Source organism: Hyla sarda, chromosome 4 (genome assembly GCF_029499605.1).
Source record: "Hyla sarda isolate aHylSar1 chromosome 4, aHylSar1.hap1, whole genome shotgun sequence".
In the NCBI taxonomy this organism is placed as follows: domain Eukaryota; kingdom Metazoa; phylum Chordata; class Amphibia; order Anura; family Hylidae; genus Hyla; species Hyla sarda.
The window spans coordinates 179,263,734-179,278,199 of NC_079192.1; the positions used below are offsets into that span (position 1 = coordinate 179,263,734).

General features: G+C 43.8%; 2 protein-coding genes across 6 annotated transcripts in view; one reads left to right on the forward strand and one right to left on the reverse strand.

Annotated features, from left to right (window-relative positions):
* The window catches only part of PSTPIP1 (proline-serine-threonine phosphatase interacting protein 1), a 162,147-nt gene extending 155,250 nt beyond the window's left edge, over positions 1-6,897 (reverse strand). For all 4 annotated transcript variants that reach the window (XM_056572942.1, XM_056572940.1, XM_056572941.1 and 1 more), the window contains exon 1: positions 6,769-6,897. The gene's annotated coding sequence lies outside the window, so the exon portion shown is untranslated. The remainder of the gene's footprint in view (positions 1-6,768) is intronic.
* The window catches only part of SCAPER (S-phase cyclin A associated protein in the ER), a 329,263-nt gene continuing 321,218 nt past the window's right edge, over positions 6,422-14,466 (forward strand). For both annotated transcript variants that reach the window (XM_056572933.1, XM_056572935.1), the window contains exon 1: positions 6,422-6,662. In XM_056572933.1, the coding sequence (XP_056428908.1) occupies positions 6,660-6,662 (3 nt within the window). In that variant the 5' untranslated portion in view covers positions 6,422-6,659. The remainder of the gene's footprint in view (positions 6,663-14,466) is intronic.

Below are 14,466 nucleotides of genomic sequence, written 5' to 3' on the forward strand. Positions count from 1 at the left end.
CCTTGCCGGGCAGGATATAAGTGATGACAGCAAGAAGTGCACAGACATTTTGGAGGGCAGTTTGTCTACTGCTGATTGTAGCCTTATAAACTATGGGGGGAATTTCATTGCCCTCAAACCTGCCTCAATGCCACCTGTTTTTTTGTTGTTTTTTTTGTGTGCAAATTGCGTAATTGTGTAAATTGCAAAAAAATGTAGCAACCTTTATGCATATGTTTTTACATTTTCTTTTTTTTTAAATAAGTAGTGTGGTTAAAGTCAAAAGAGCTTTCACTTTTGCAGTGGTTGTTTATTTATCAAATGAGAAAATTTAAAATTGTCACAGATTTCTGCACAGTCTCACTCAAATACTTACTCCAGCCGAGATCACACTTTAAAACGTGCTTGCATGTAAGATATTTAGCTATTGATGAAGACTGACTGCTTTTTTGATAAATTTGGGGGAAGCATACATGACGTATACACAGGAAAAAGCATGAAAAATAAATTCTCTTCTATGTGTTTATGTTTCTATTCACCTGTAAATAAAAAATATGGAAAATAAATTCTTTGATAAACTGTACAGTAATCAGAAAAAATGTGCAACAGCGCTCTCTTGTGGAAATTTGGTTGGATTGTTTTTAGAAATCCATCACTTATTCACTTTTGTTTTTCATGTTTTTCAGAACCAGAATATATATTCTAAAAGAAAAGTCTAGAATTTTTAAGTTGTGTTTTTTATATTCTCATATAAAAGAGCCCTGATAATTTATTTTTACATTTCATTTCTGTGCAGATTGATGGGTATAAATATAAACCATAACATAAGTATAGACTGCAGACTCCAAAGTAAATTGAGACACCCAGAAATAAACATAAATGCAGATGCTTAAATAATTGCAGACTTCACCTCAAAATACAGACACAGATCACATCCCAAACTAAAAAGAGGCTCACAGAGATGGCCTATGATACTTTGGGGGAGATTTATCAAAGGATTTAGACTGGTTTTTCCTGTCTAAGTTTGTCACACAGAAAGTCGCAGTCTAAATATGTGCGACTTTTTTTGCGACTTTTGCTTTAGAGGATTTTTAGAACATGATGCATTCTAGTCTATTTTAGACAGGAAAATGCATTGGTGCTGAATTTATCAATAGCGACTTTTCTGCGAAAAGTCGCATTGGCTGAAAGTGCGCTGAAATGTCAGACCATGCTGGAGCAGGTATAAATACAGTCTAAACCATAGATCCCGAAGTCTGTGCGCAGAATTTATCAAGAGCCGTGCGACTTTTGATAAATGAAGTGCACAATAGACCAGACTAACCCTCTGTGGTTTGGTCTATATTGATGCGGGAAATAGACAGCTTTGATAAATCTACCCCATTATGTCTCCTCCCCCAAAATGAGCCCTCACATATCCCCGTATACGGAAAAATAAAAAAGTTATAGGGGTCAGAAGAGGACATTTTTAAATGTATAAATTTTAGTGCAACTTCCTGTGGAGCATTACGGCATCTGATAAGTACTGGAAGGATTAAGATTTTTTTAAATAGAAGTCATTTACAAATCTGTTAAAATTTCTGGCACCAGTTGATTTAAAAAAAAAAAATTTTTTCCACTGGAGTACCCCTTTAAAGATAGGGACTTGACCAGAGTAAATCCTCATTGTTTGTTCAGTGTATATAAACGTATTTCATGTTCATTCCTTCGCTATACTGGGTGTAGGCTGGCGTTTTCTTCCACAGTCTAATCTTGGCATACAGGGTCAGTCAGTATACTGAAACCTTTCTTCATCTATTGGTATTGAGTATGATGATTAGTTATTTATTTTCGGTATTATTGTTTCTCTATCCTATGGCTTGTTGCAGCACTAACATGTCTTCACTGTTTCTGCTAAACGGCATCTCAGTGGCAGCTTTTTACATCATTGACTTGCCATCTTATATGCTTGGTATGTTTCCCTCCTCCATTTATAAAAACAATCTCTGGCTGTGAGTCCTTATACATATTTTGCTTTCCTTTTTCCTTTGGATATACATTGCATGTATTTCGGTTCTATATAGTAGTTGTGCTCACCCTTTGTTGTATATCTGATGATTATTAAAGGAGTACTCCGGAGCGCTGGTGCTTAAAAAAAAAGTTTACCTAGTCTGATAGCTCTTTCAAAGACCTTTCCAACGATACCTCATTTGTCAAATTTGGCCCAGCCATTCTCTTGTAATTGCCACCTGTAGCAGTAAGCAGCCATGTCATAAAGACTACATTTCCCATGACTCCCTGCGCCAGCTTCCTGTTAGCTGCTGCTCTCTCTCCCTCCCCCAGGAAATTATAATAAATTATAATAAAGTGATGCCCACAGCTCCTTCCCTTGTGGTTATCTCCTCCCATCCTCCCCCTCCCAGCTCATCAGCCCTCTCCATGTGCCCACTAGCCCACTGATCCACCCATCCATGTGCCCACTAGCCCACTGATCCATGTGCCCACTAGCGCAGTGTTTCCCGACCAGTGTGCCTCCAGCTGTTGCAAAACTACAACTACCAGCATGCCCGGACAGCCGAAGGCTGTCCGGGCATGCTGGGAGTTGTAGTTTCGCAACAGCTGGAGGCACCCTGGTTGGGAAACACTGCACTAGCGGTGTCACAAGAATGCTGCAGCACTACGCAAATAGCATAAGGCTAATGTAGGCAGCGATAGGAGCCTAGGGTTAGCCCTACGCTATTTGCGTAGTAATGCGCATGCGCAGAATAAATTAACTTTGGGGGAGTAGCCGACTCCGGGCGGGGAGGCCGGCACAGCCCGCAGTGACTAATGGGAGCGATGAGTCACCGGGCGAAGATGGCGGCGGATCAAGAAGAAATACAGGTCGAGCGTCATCAAAAGACCCAGCTTCCGGCCGGAGAGAAAAGCGAGGAGAAGACCGGGAAGACGACCATATGGAAAACGTGAGTATATTAGAATGTTATATAACTTTTCCTCATGCTCCAATTCCCCCATAAAAGGTTAGCTCCGGAGTACTCCTTTAAAATAAACAAAAAAAAACTACCAGATCCCCTCCTACTACCTCCCCACCCCTCACAGCTTCATCTGCTATCTCTATGGGATCAGGATATATAGAGTCGTTATGTTCACACAGTGTGAGAGTAAAAGTAGAGTGATTTTTCCCACAACAACCAATCACAGCTCAGGTTTCACTTTACCAGAGCTCTTTAACTGAGCTGTGATTGGTTGTTGTGGGAAAATCACTCTATTTTTTCTCTCACACAGTTTGATATCGCCGCGTGCGTATATGTCCGAATTATAAAAATATCATGTTAATTAACCTGCACTGTCAATGGCGTACTCGTAAAAAAAAATCCAAAATCACTTTGTATACCATAAAATTTTTTATAAAAAGCGATCAAAAAGTCCCATCAAAACAAAAATGGTACCGAAAAAAACTTCAGATCATGGCGCAAAAAAGGAGTCCTCATACATCCCTGTATGTGGAAAAATAAAAAGGTTATAGGGGTCAGAAGAGGACATTTTTAAATGTACTAATTTTCGTGCAAACAGTTATAATTTTCACCAGAAGTAAAACAAAATCAATCCTATATAAGTAGGGCATCATTTTAATTGTATGGACCTACAGAATAAAGATAAGGTGTCATTTTTACCGAAAAGTGCACCGAGTAGAAACGGAAGCCCGCAAATTTACAACATGGTGGTATTTTTTACATTTTGTCCCACAAATTTTTTTATATTGGCTTCGCCGTAGATTTTTTGGTTAAATGATTGATGTCATTACTAAGTAGAATTGGTGGTGCAAAAAATAAGCCATCATATGAGTCTGTAGGTGCAAAATTGAAAGGGTTATGATTTTTAAAAGGTGAGGAGGAAAAAAGGAAAGTGCAAAAATGGAAAAACCCTCAGTCCTTAAAGGGTTAAGTGAGGGCAAAAGGTGAGAGACAGCTACTGTCGGTAGCTGGCACATCACCATTAATGAAGAGGAGAGGCTCGCAACGTTGAAAAAGCCATTTAAAATGGCAAAACGTTAGGAGGAGAGGAGTAATATTTTAGCACAACACTGGTACATAGTTCCATTATTTACGGACTGCCGAAGAGACTAGTCTGCAGCCGGTATCAGAAGCATTCAGCATATATATATATATATATATATATATATATATATATATACACATGTACAGTGGCCCTCAAGTTACAATATTAATTGGTTCCAGGACGACCATTGTATGTTGAGATCATAACTCTATGGAAACCTGGTAATTGGTTCTGAAGCTCCAAAATGTCATCTAAAAATAGGAAAAAGTGAGGATTAAAGAAAAATAAGTAGATGACTAATATAGATAAAGCAAGTCCTTACATATAAAAGTAAGAAAGATCTGCTGGGAGCTGTAATTCACTGTCTATGTAGAGGACGGAGGCTTCTTCAGGGTCCTGTACAGTACACGCAATGTCCTAAAAAAGTAACATGGAGTCGCCCTCACCTGGTGTCCAAAGGAGCAGCTAACCCTGGCACAGGTACAGAGTAGTACAGAACATGTAATACCTCCCTGTACTGTAGGGGGCGCTACCAGACACCAGTCAGTGCATACGCTTCAGTAATACAGATGTTTTACCAGTGAATGCCCATGCTGATTGGTCAGTTCTTCCAGCCATTGACAGGTTTCACAAATCTGGACTGTCATTGTATGTTGAGGCCATTGTAAGTTGAGGGATCACTGTAGTCTATGCTACAGACACAAGTAGTTTCACTATCGGAAAGCTTATGTACACAATGTTGATAGTTTTAATGCACCACTGCCACCTAGTGGCCACTGTGCACAATTTCCATTGTACTTTAATAAATGTAATAAATATTATTTTTGGGGGTCTTTAGTGAGGGTTTTCCCTGAGGGGATTTATTTCCCCAAGTAGGTTAGTGTTGTGAATTAGTTGTTCCAAGGATCCCCAGGGGACTTTTTGTAATTTTTTTGAGAGGTGATCCCGTTATTGCCCATCACCAACTCTTTAGACGTGGTAATAAATAATGAAGGTGCAAAGTGATCACGTGTGTCTAATGAGCTTAAATGGTGTAGAGTCCCCTTACCTGCCTCCAGCCGCCGGATCGAAGCTCCAATGATGCAGCTGAGCCAGGCTGTATATAAGTAGAGCGCCGAACACACTGTACAACAGTGTTTCCCAACCAGGCTGCCTCCAGCTGTTGCAAAACTACAACTCCCAGCATGTCTGGACAGCGCAACAGCTGGAGGCAGCCTGGTTGGGAAACACTGCTGTACACTGGTATGCCTAGCACATGGCACTTATACATTGTTATATTGTATATTCTTTTATGTCCACACTGGGCATTTTTGATTGTTTTCCGTTATTTTTGCAACTGATATCAATAAAAATCAGATTCAACTTCTAACACGCTGTTTCCCCACCAGGTTGTCTCCAGCTGTTGCAAAACTACAACTCCCAGAATGCCCGGACAGCCGAAGGCTGTCTGGGCATGCTGGGAGTTGTAGTTTTGCAACAGCTGGAGGCACCCTGGTTGGGAAACACTGTTCTGACATGCCTGAATGACCTGTGTAAAGTTTTTATAAATGTTACTAATTTTACGGGCTTGCAACAGCTGGAGGCACCCTGGTTGGGAAACACTGTTCTGACATGCCTGAATGACCTGTGTAAAGTTTTTATAAATGTTACTAATTTTACGGGCTTGCAACAGCTGGAGGCACCCTGGTTGGGAAACACTGTTCTGACATGCCTGAATGACCTGTGTAAAGTTTTTATAAATGTTACTAATTTTAGGCTTTTGCAACAGCTGGAGGCACCCTGGTTGGGAAACACTGTTCTGACATGCCTGAATGACCTGTGTAAAGTTTTTATAAATGTTACTAATTTTAGGCTTTTGCAACAGCTGGAGGCACCCTGGTTGGGAAACACTGTTCTGACATGCCTGAATGACCTGTGTAAAGTTTTTATAAATGTTACTAATTTTAGGCTTTTGCAACAGCTGGAGGCACCCTGGTTGGGAAACACTGTTCTGACATGCCTGAATGACCTGTGTAAAGTTTTTATAAATGTTACTAATTTTAGGCTTTTGCAACAGCTGGAGGCACCCTGGTTGGGAAACACTGTTCTGACATGCCTGAATGACCTGTGTAAAGTTTTTATAAATGTTACTAATTTTAGGCTTTTGCAACAGCTGGAGGCACCCTGGTTGGGAAACACTGTTCTGACATGCCTGAATGACCTGTGTAAAGTTTTTATAAATGTTACTAATTTTAGGCCAGAGTCTGTGGTGTCCGGGCGAAAACGCTAGGTGTGAACACATCCTCACAGACTGGGCGGTTTTCTAATCGCGTATGCGGGTGCAGGGACTATGACGTCACCAACAAACGGCCTGTCACATTGCATGTCACCTGTCAGGTACTTCCGGCAGCGTACTCCGTTACCATGGCTCCCACTGCTTACAAACAACTCACGAGTCGACATATCTGGAACGCGATTGGGCGGTAGACGTTGTTCGTCAGATAATTCTTTCTCTGGCCAGCCAATCACGTGGTGACTTCTGCTCTACGTTCCAGACTTTGAGATCTGGAGACCACGCCCCCTGAGTCCGGCGCCTGCGCGTCCCACCTTTCCGGTCAGTTGCCGGTGACACCGGAGGGCGGAGGGAACGCTACGGCAGCCGGATGGTAAGAGCTGTGTACCTGAGTGTGCGACAGGTGTCCCCCGGTGGATGCGGTGCATAGTGACACGTTCCTTCTAGAGGGGCTATTCTAGAACAGCTGTAGAATATACCTTGTCCCCTTGTGGTAGAAAGCTTCTCCCCTATACACTCATGTGGGCCTCGTAGCAAAACCTTCTAATAGTAAACCTCTCTTTGTTGCCCGTGGCAACCAATCAGAGCTCTTTTAGAATGTCTTAAGCTGCTCTGGTAATAGGAGAGCTGAGCTGTGATTGGTTGTTATGGGCAACAAAGACAGTTTTGATTCTGTCCCCAGGGCTGTTGTATAGAAGAATGGGCCTGGCCAGTGGTCAGCAGACTCTAGGGGTCTGCACCCTTCCTTCTTAAGGCTGCATTCACACCACGTTTTGTACATAGGGGTGCCGGATCCGGCGCAGGGAGGGGCAAACCGGGCACCCCGTACCCCAGCCTAATCAGCCTGTAACTCCATTTACCATTACCCGACCGTAGTCAAATGGTGACTCCATTCGTCTCAGTTTTGACCCGTATGCGGTTTTGGACCGGACCTAAAACCGTAGTTTACTACAGTTTTAGGTCCGGTCACAAAACCGCATACGGGTCAAAACTGAGCCGACCGGAGTCACCGTTAGACTCCGGTCGGGTCATTAAAGTAAATGGAGTCACAGGCTGATCCGGCTGGGGTACGGGGTGCCCGGTTTGCCCCTCCCCCCGCCGGATCCGGCACCCCTATGTACAAAACGTGGTATGAATGCAGCCTTACTTGGGCACAGTGTCATGTATGCAGATAAGCCACTGTGTCTGTAAACTATGAAGGAGTTGGATCCCCATCTATCAAGTGTTTAGGAAAAGCTATTGGTGTTTTTTCCCCCCAGAAAACCCCTTAAAGCGTACCTGTCCTATCACACAAATAAAACCTATATACCGTGTGTCCCCGAAAATAAGACGCTGCCTTTTTTATTTTTTCTCAAGAAGACACACTATGGCTTATTTTCAGGGGATGCCTTATTTTTTATTAAGTATGGTACAACAATACAGAGACCCACAGACTGTGGCTGCTTGGTGCTGGGTGGGAGAGACCCCCCAGTGCTGAGTTAAACAGCAGCCGCAGCTTGATTCTTCCCCTTGAGGACCCACAAAGCAGAACTTTCTGTTCCTCAGCACGAACAGAAGGACCGGGACCTGACAGGGGGAGCCAACCTTGTTAATGGGGCTGCTGGTACCTCTCCGGTCACCTCCGAAATAGCAGCTGTCACAATGGGGCAGATGAGAAGGGCTGCCGGTCTTCTTTACCAGTCCGCGCCGGTGCGCTTAGCCACGCCTGCCTCTATGTCTTATTTTTGGGGTAAGGCTAATATTATGCCAATGCTTAGAAATTCTGCTACGGCTTATTTTCGGGGAAACAGGGTATGTTACTCACTAGGTCATGCAGATGCTTTACATGTCTTTTTATGTGTCTAACTTCTGTATTTGGTTCACAAATCCCTCTGTTCTGCTTCTTACCCATTCCGACATCCACTGCTCAGAAAAAGTTGTGTCTGAGGCAAGCACTAAGCCCGTGCTCACTCACCATGCATTCACTTCCTCCCTGAGTCTGCTGTGCTGTGCCTCTTCAACAAATCACTACAGGCTGCTCTGTTAGCCTCTCCTCTTTGTTTTCCTGCTACAGTCTGATAGACAGGACTGGTGTGAGCACAGAGAAGTGCTAGTCCCGCCCTCACTTACTGGACTTTGTCACTGCCTGTGCTTTAGCTGGGACAAAGATGATGCTGCTGCCGGACAGGATTACGTTTTGGATGGTATTGGGACCCTTAATGGTCTTTTTTTTTCTTCTTTTTTTATAAGCCATGATTTCTCTCAAAAATAAAATTGGCTATGCCCTTAAGGCCAAGATGGGCTGTGTCCTTAAAGGGGTACTCTCATGGAAAACGTAATTTTTTTTAAAATCAACTGGTGCCAGAAAGTTAAACATATTTGCAAACATATTGCAGTACTTATTAGCTGCTGAATACTACAAAGGAAATGTTTTCTTTTTGGAACACAGTGCTCTCTGCTGACATCATGACCCAGTGGTTTCTGCTGACATCTCTGTCCATTTTAGGAACTGTCCAGTGTAAGAGAAAATCCCCATAGTAAACATATGCTGCTCTGGACAGTTCCTAAAATGGACAGAGATGTCAGCAGAGAGCACTGTGGTCATGATGTCAGCAGAGAGCACTGTGTTCCAAAAAGAAAAGAATTTCCGCTGTAGTATTCAGACCCTAAAAAATACTGGAAAGATTACGATTTTTTAATAGAAGTAATTTACAAATCTGTTTAACTTTCTGGCACCAGTTGATTAAAAAAATAAATAAATAAAGTTTTCCACTGCAGTACCCCTTTAACCTGTTGGGGACGAAGGGCGTATGCATACGCCCTTGCGTCCTGGTACTTAAGGACGAAGGGCGTATCCATACGCCCGTGGGAATTTCGGCGCGCGCCGGGCGGGGACCGGGCCGGGGTGACTGCTGATATCTATCAGCAGGCACCCCGTGCAAATGCCCAGGGGGGTCATTAGACCCCCCCATGTCGGCGATCGGCGCAAATCGCAAGTGAATTCACACTTGCGATTTGCGCCGATTCCGGGTCATTACGGGTCTATGGTGACCCGGTGACCCGGAATAGAAGGGGGATCGCGGGTGTCTAAGACACCCACGATCCCCCTAAAGCGATAGGAGTGAGGTGGCAGAGTTGCCACCCCTCCTATCTCTGCTATTGGTGGTCTAGACGCGACCACCAATAGCAGATCTGGGGCGGAGGGGTTTACTTTCGTTTTCCCCGTCCTGCCCTCCCACAATAGGCGGGGCAGAACGGGGAAAACGAAGAGGACCGGGCGCCGGAGTCCACTTACCCCTCCGGAGGCAGCGGAGCGACGGGGATCGGCGGTCGGCGACGGAGATCTGCGGCGGCGGGCGGCAGAAGAGGACGGCTCCCGGATGCGACGGAAGCCGGTGAGTAGTTGCATAGCAACATCTAGAGGGCTACAGTCTGAGACCACTATAGTGGTCTCTAGACTGTAGCCCTCCAGATGTTGCAAAACTACAACTCCCAGCATGCCCAGACAGCTGTTTGCTGTGTGGGCATTCTGGAATTTGTAGTTTTGCAACAGCTGGAGGTCTGCAGTTTAGAGACCACTGCACAGTGATCTCTATACTGCCCTCTAGATCTTGCAAAACTACAACTCCCAGCATGCCCACACAGCTGTTTGCTGTCTGGGCATGCTGGGAGTTGTAGTTTTGCAACATCTGGAGGTCCACAGTTTGGAGATCACTGTTCAGTGGTCTCTAAATTGTAGCACTCCAGATGTTGCAAAACTACAAATTCCAGCATGCCCACACAGCAAACAGCTGTCTCGGCATGCTGGGAGTTGTAGTTGCGTACCTCCAGCTGTTGCATAACTACATCTCCCAGCATGCCCTTCTGTGATCAGACATGCTGGGAATTGTAGTTTTGCAACAGCTGGAGGCACACTGGTTGGAAAATACTGAGTTAGGTAACAGAACCCAACTCAGTATTTTCCAACCAGTGTGTCTCCAGCTGTTTCAAAACTACAACTCCCAGCATGTACTGACAGACCGTGCATGCTGGGAGTTGTAGTTTTGCAACAGCTGGAGGCTCACTGGTTGGAAAATACTGAGTTAGGTAACAGAACCTAACTGAAGGTTTTCCAACCAGTGTGCCTCCAGCTGTTGCAAAACTACAACTCCCAGCATGTACTGACAGACCATGCATGCTGGGAGTTGTAGTTTTGCAACAGCTGGAGGCTCACTGGTTGGAAAATACTGAGTTAGGTAACTGAAACTGAAAATACTGAGTTAGGTAACTGAAACAGGGTACATTCACACGGGCGGGTTTACAGCAAGTTTCCTGCTTCAAGTATGAGCTGCGGCAAATTTTTCGCCGCAGCGCAAATTCCTAGCGGGAAACTTACCGTAACCCGCCAGTGTGAATGTACCCTAAAAACACTACACTAACACCTAATAAAGAGTAAAACACTACATATACACCCCCTTACACTGTCCCCCCCCCCAATAAAAATAACAAACGTATTGTACAGCAGTGTTTCCAAAACGGAGCCTCCAGCTGTTGCAAAACAACAACTCCCAGCATTTCCGGACAGCCACTGACTGTCCAGGCATGCTGGGAGTTTAGCAACAGCTGGAGGCACCCTGTTTGGGAATCACTGGCGTAGAATACTCCTATGTCCACCCCTGTGCAATCCCTAATTTAGTCCTCAAATGCGCATGTGCTCTCTCACTTTGGAGCCCTGTCGTATTTCAAGGAAACAGTTTAGGGACACATATGGGGTATTTCCGTACTCGGGAGAAATTGCACTACAAATTTTGGGGGGCTTGTTCTCCTTTTACCCCTTATGAAAAGGTAAAGTTGGGGTCTACACCAGCCTGTTAGTGTAAAAAAAAAAAATTTTTACACTAACATGCTGGTGTTGCCCTTTACTTTTTATTTTCACAAGAGGTAAAAGGAAAAAAAGACCCCCAAAATTTGTAACGCAATTTCTCCTGAGTACGGAAATACCCCATATGTGGGCGTAAAATGCTCTGCGGGCGCACAACAAGGCTCAGAAGGGAGAGTGCACCATGTACATTTGAGGCCGAAATTGGTGATTTGCACAGGGGTGGCTGATTTTACAGCGGTTCTGACATAAATGCAAAATAATAAATACCCACATGTGACCCCATTTTGGAAACTACACCCCTCACGGAATGTAATAAGGGGTACAGTGAGCATTTACGCCCCACAGGTGTCTGACAGATTTTTGGAACAGTGGTCTGTGAAAATGAAAAATTTAATTTTTTTGTTTGCACAGCCCACTGTTCCAAAGATCTGTCAAACGCCAGTGGGGTGTAAATGCTCACTGCACCCCTTATTACATTCCGTGAGGGGTGTAGTTTCCAAAATGGGGTCACATGTGGGGGGGTCCACTGTTCTGGCACCACGGGGGGCTTTGTAAATGCACATGGCCCCCGACTTCCATTCCAAACAAATTATCTCTCTAAAAGCTCAATGGCGCTCCTTCTCTTCTGAGCGTTGTAGTTCGCTCGCAGTGCACTTGACGTCCACATATGGGGTATTTCCATACTCAGAAGAAATGGGGTTACAAATTTTGGGGGGCATTTTCTCCTATTACCCTTTGTAAAAAAGTAAAATTTGGGGAAAAACCAGCATTTTAGTGGAAAAATATATTTTTTTCATTTACACATCCGACTTTAACAAAAAGTTGTCAAACACCTGTGGGGTGTTAAGGCTCACCGTACCCCTTGTTACGTTCCTTGAGGGGTGTCGTTTCCATAATAGTGTGCGATGTGTTTTTTTTTTTTTTGCTGTCCTGGCACCATAGGGGCTTCCTAAATGGGACATGCCCCCCAAAAACCATTTCAGAAAAACTCACTCTCCTAAATCCCATTGTTGCTCCTTCCCTTCTGAGCCCTCTAGTGCGCCCGCCGAACACTTGACATACACATATGAGGTATTTTCTTACTCGAGAGAAATTGGGTTACAAATTTTGAGAGGATTTTTTTCCTTTTACCCTTTGTAAAAATTCAAAAACTGGGTCTACAAGAACATGCCAGTGTAAAAAATGAAGATTTTGAATTTTCTCCTTCACTTTGCTGCTATTCCTGTGAAACACCTAAAGGGTTAACACACTTACTGATTGTCATTTTGAATACTTTGGGGGGTGCAGTTTTTATAATGGGGTCATTTATCGGGTATTTCTAACCAGAAGACCCTTCAAATCCACTTCAAACCTGAACTGGTCCCTGAAAAATTCCGATTTTGAAAATTTTGCGAAAAATTGGAAAATTGCTGCTGAGCTTTGAAGCCCTCTGGCGTCTTCCAAAAGTAAAAACTCGTCAATTTTATGATGCAAACATAAAGTAGACATATTGTATATGTGAATCAATACATAATTTATTTGGAATATCCATATTCCTTATAAGTAGAGAGCTTCAAAGTTAGAAAAATGCAAAATTTTCAAATTTTTCATGAAATTTTCAAATTTTTCACCTAGAAAGGATGCAAGTATCGCCGAAAATTTACCACTAACATAAAGTAGAATATGTCATGAAAAAACAATTTCGGAATCAAATTTATAAGTAAACGCATTCCAGAGTTATTAATGCTTAAAGTGACAGTGGTCAGATTTGCAAAAAATGCTCCCGTCCTTAGGGTCATAATGGGCTCCGTCCCCAAGGGGTTAAGGGGTGAAGGGCCCATATACACGGCAGAAGATTTGCCCAAAAAAGTTCTGGGTAGAACTAAATCAATCGACAGGTGCTGAATCAATCAAAAACTGTGCTAGGACTGCTCAGACATTCAGTCTTTCAGCGGAGTCTGGAATTTAATAAAAAATTCTGCCCTGTGCACGTTGCAGCAGGAACCCATTGAAAGCCCTGTGAGGCTGCTGCATCGGAACTTCCAAGAAAAATTATTTGCTGGATTACGCTAGAAAATTCCATCGCATGAATAGGCCCTAAGGGTGCAATGCACAACTTTAGGTTTTTTTCTTTCCTTTTGTCAACCAGAGGGGTCTTAGCATTTCTGACACTAAGGAAATTCTATGAGGAATTTCCTCAGTGGATCCGTGCTGCCAAGAATCGGCACTAATTTTAAAGGGAATTTTCTGCCAGAATTAAATCATGACATTCAAAGTCCCATTGGACTTTTGCAGGCGGTATTCCTCTGAAAGAACTGCGGAACTTTGGACATGTAAACTGAGCAGCAGCCTCCAATTGAGATCAAAGGGAGATGGCTGCAAGTGAAATCTGTCTGTAGTGTGGATGAGCCAGAGCATTTTAACCAATTGGATCCAATAAGACAGATGGTAAGGGGTTGTCTGTAGCAGACAAAATTTATAAAAAAAATAAAATAAAAATCCACTCAAATACTGACAGTCTCCTTTAAGTGTACTACATCTACCCCTTTGTGTTCATCATGAAATAAGACATTCGCTTTAGGAAAAGGGGTAAAGAGTACGTATCACTTACTAATTTGTCCCTAATCCCCCCCCCCCCCCATCTGTCCCTGACACTAATCCTGCCTCTTTTTTTTTTTACCCCCTCTTTGTAGCTGATTTTGTCCCTGTATTGCTTCTCAGTCTTAGGAGGGAGGAAGGGGGCGTGGCCCGGCAGGCACAACATCATATGAAGCCTGCCTGGGCTCACTTCCGCCCTTCTTCCTCTATGCTGCGATCCCTCTCGGGAGCACTGCATAGAGGTGCAGCAAACAGCACGGCCGGCAGCTGCTGAGTTATGCACTGCACGTGCCATACAGAGAGGAGGAACCGGCCAGCCATGTCAGGAGTACCGTGCTGCGGGCACAGTGCTCGCTCCCGCCTGTCTGATTGACAGGCAGGGAGCTGCTCTGTGCTTGTCATTGTCCTGGCTGCACTATGACAGTTCTAAAAAATGACCACTAGGGGTCTCCCTACATGTCCCAGTTGCAAGTCTCCCATAGAGTTTGGACTCATGCTGGCCTGGCATGAGTCCGAACTCTGAGAGACTTGCGGCCAGGACATGTAAGGAGACCTCTAGTGGTAATTTTTTAGAAGTGAAAATAAAGATATAAATATAAAAAAAAATTTTATTACATGCAATTAGAAAGTTGTTTGGAAGACATTAATAAACAACATATAAAAAGTTTTTTTGATGACATGTGCTCTTTAAATAAGTGACAACTAAAGTCTTAATATGTGGCTGGAATCCCAAGAGTAGCCTTAGATTTCTGCCACATAT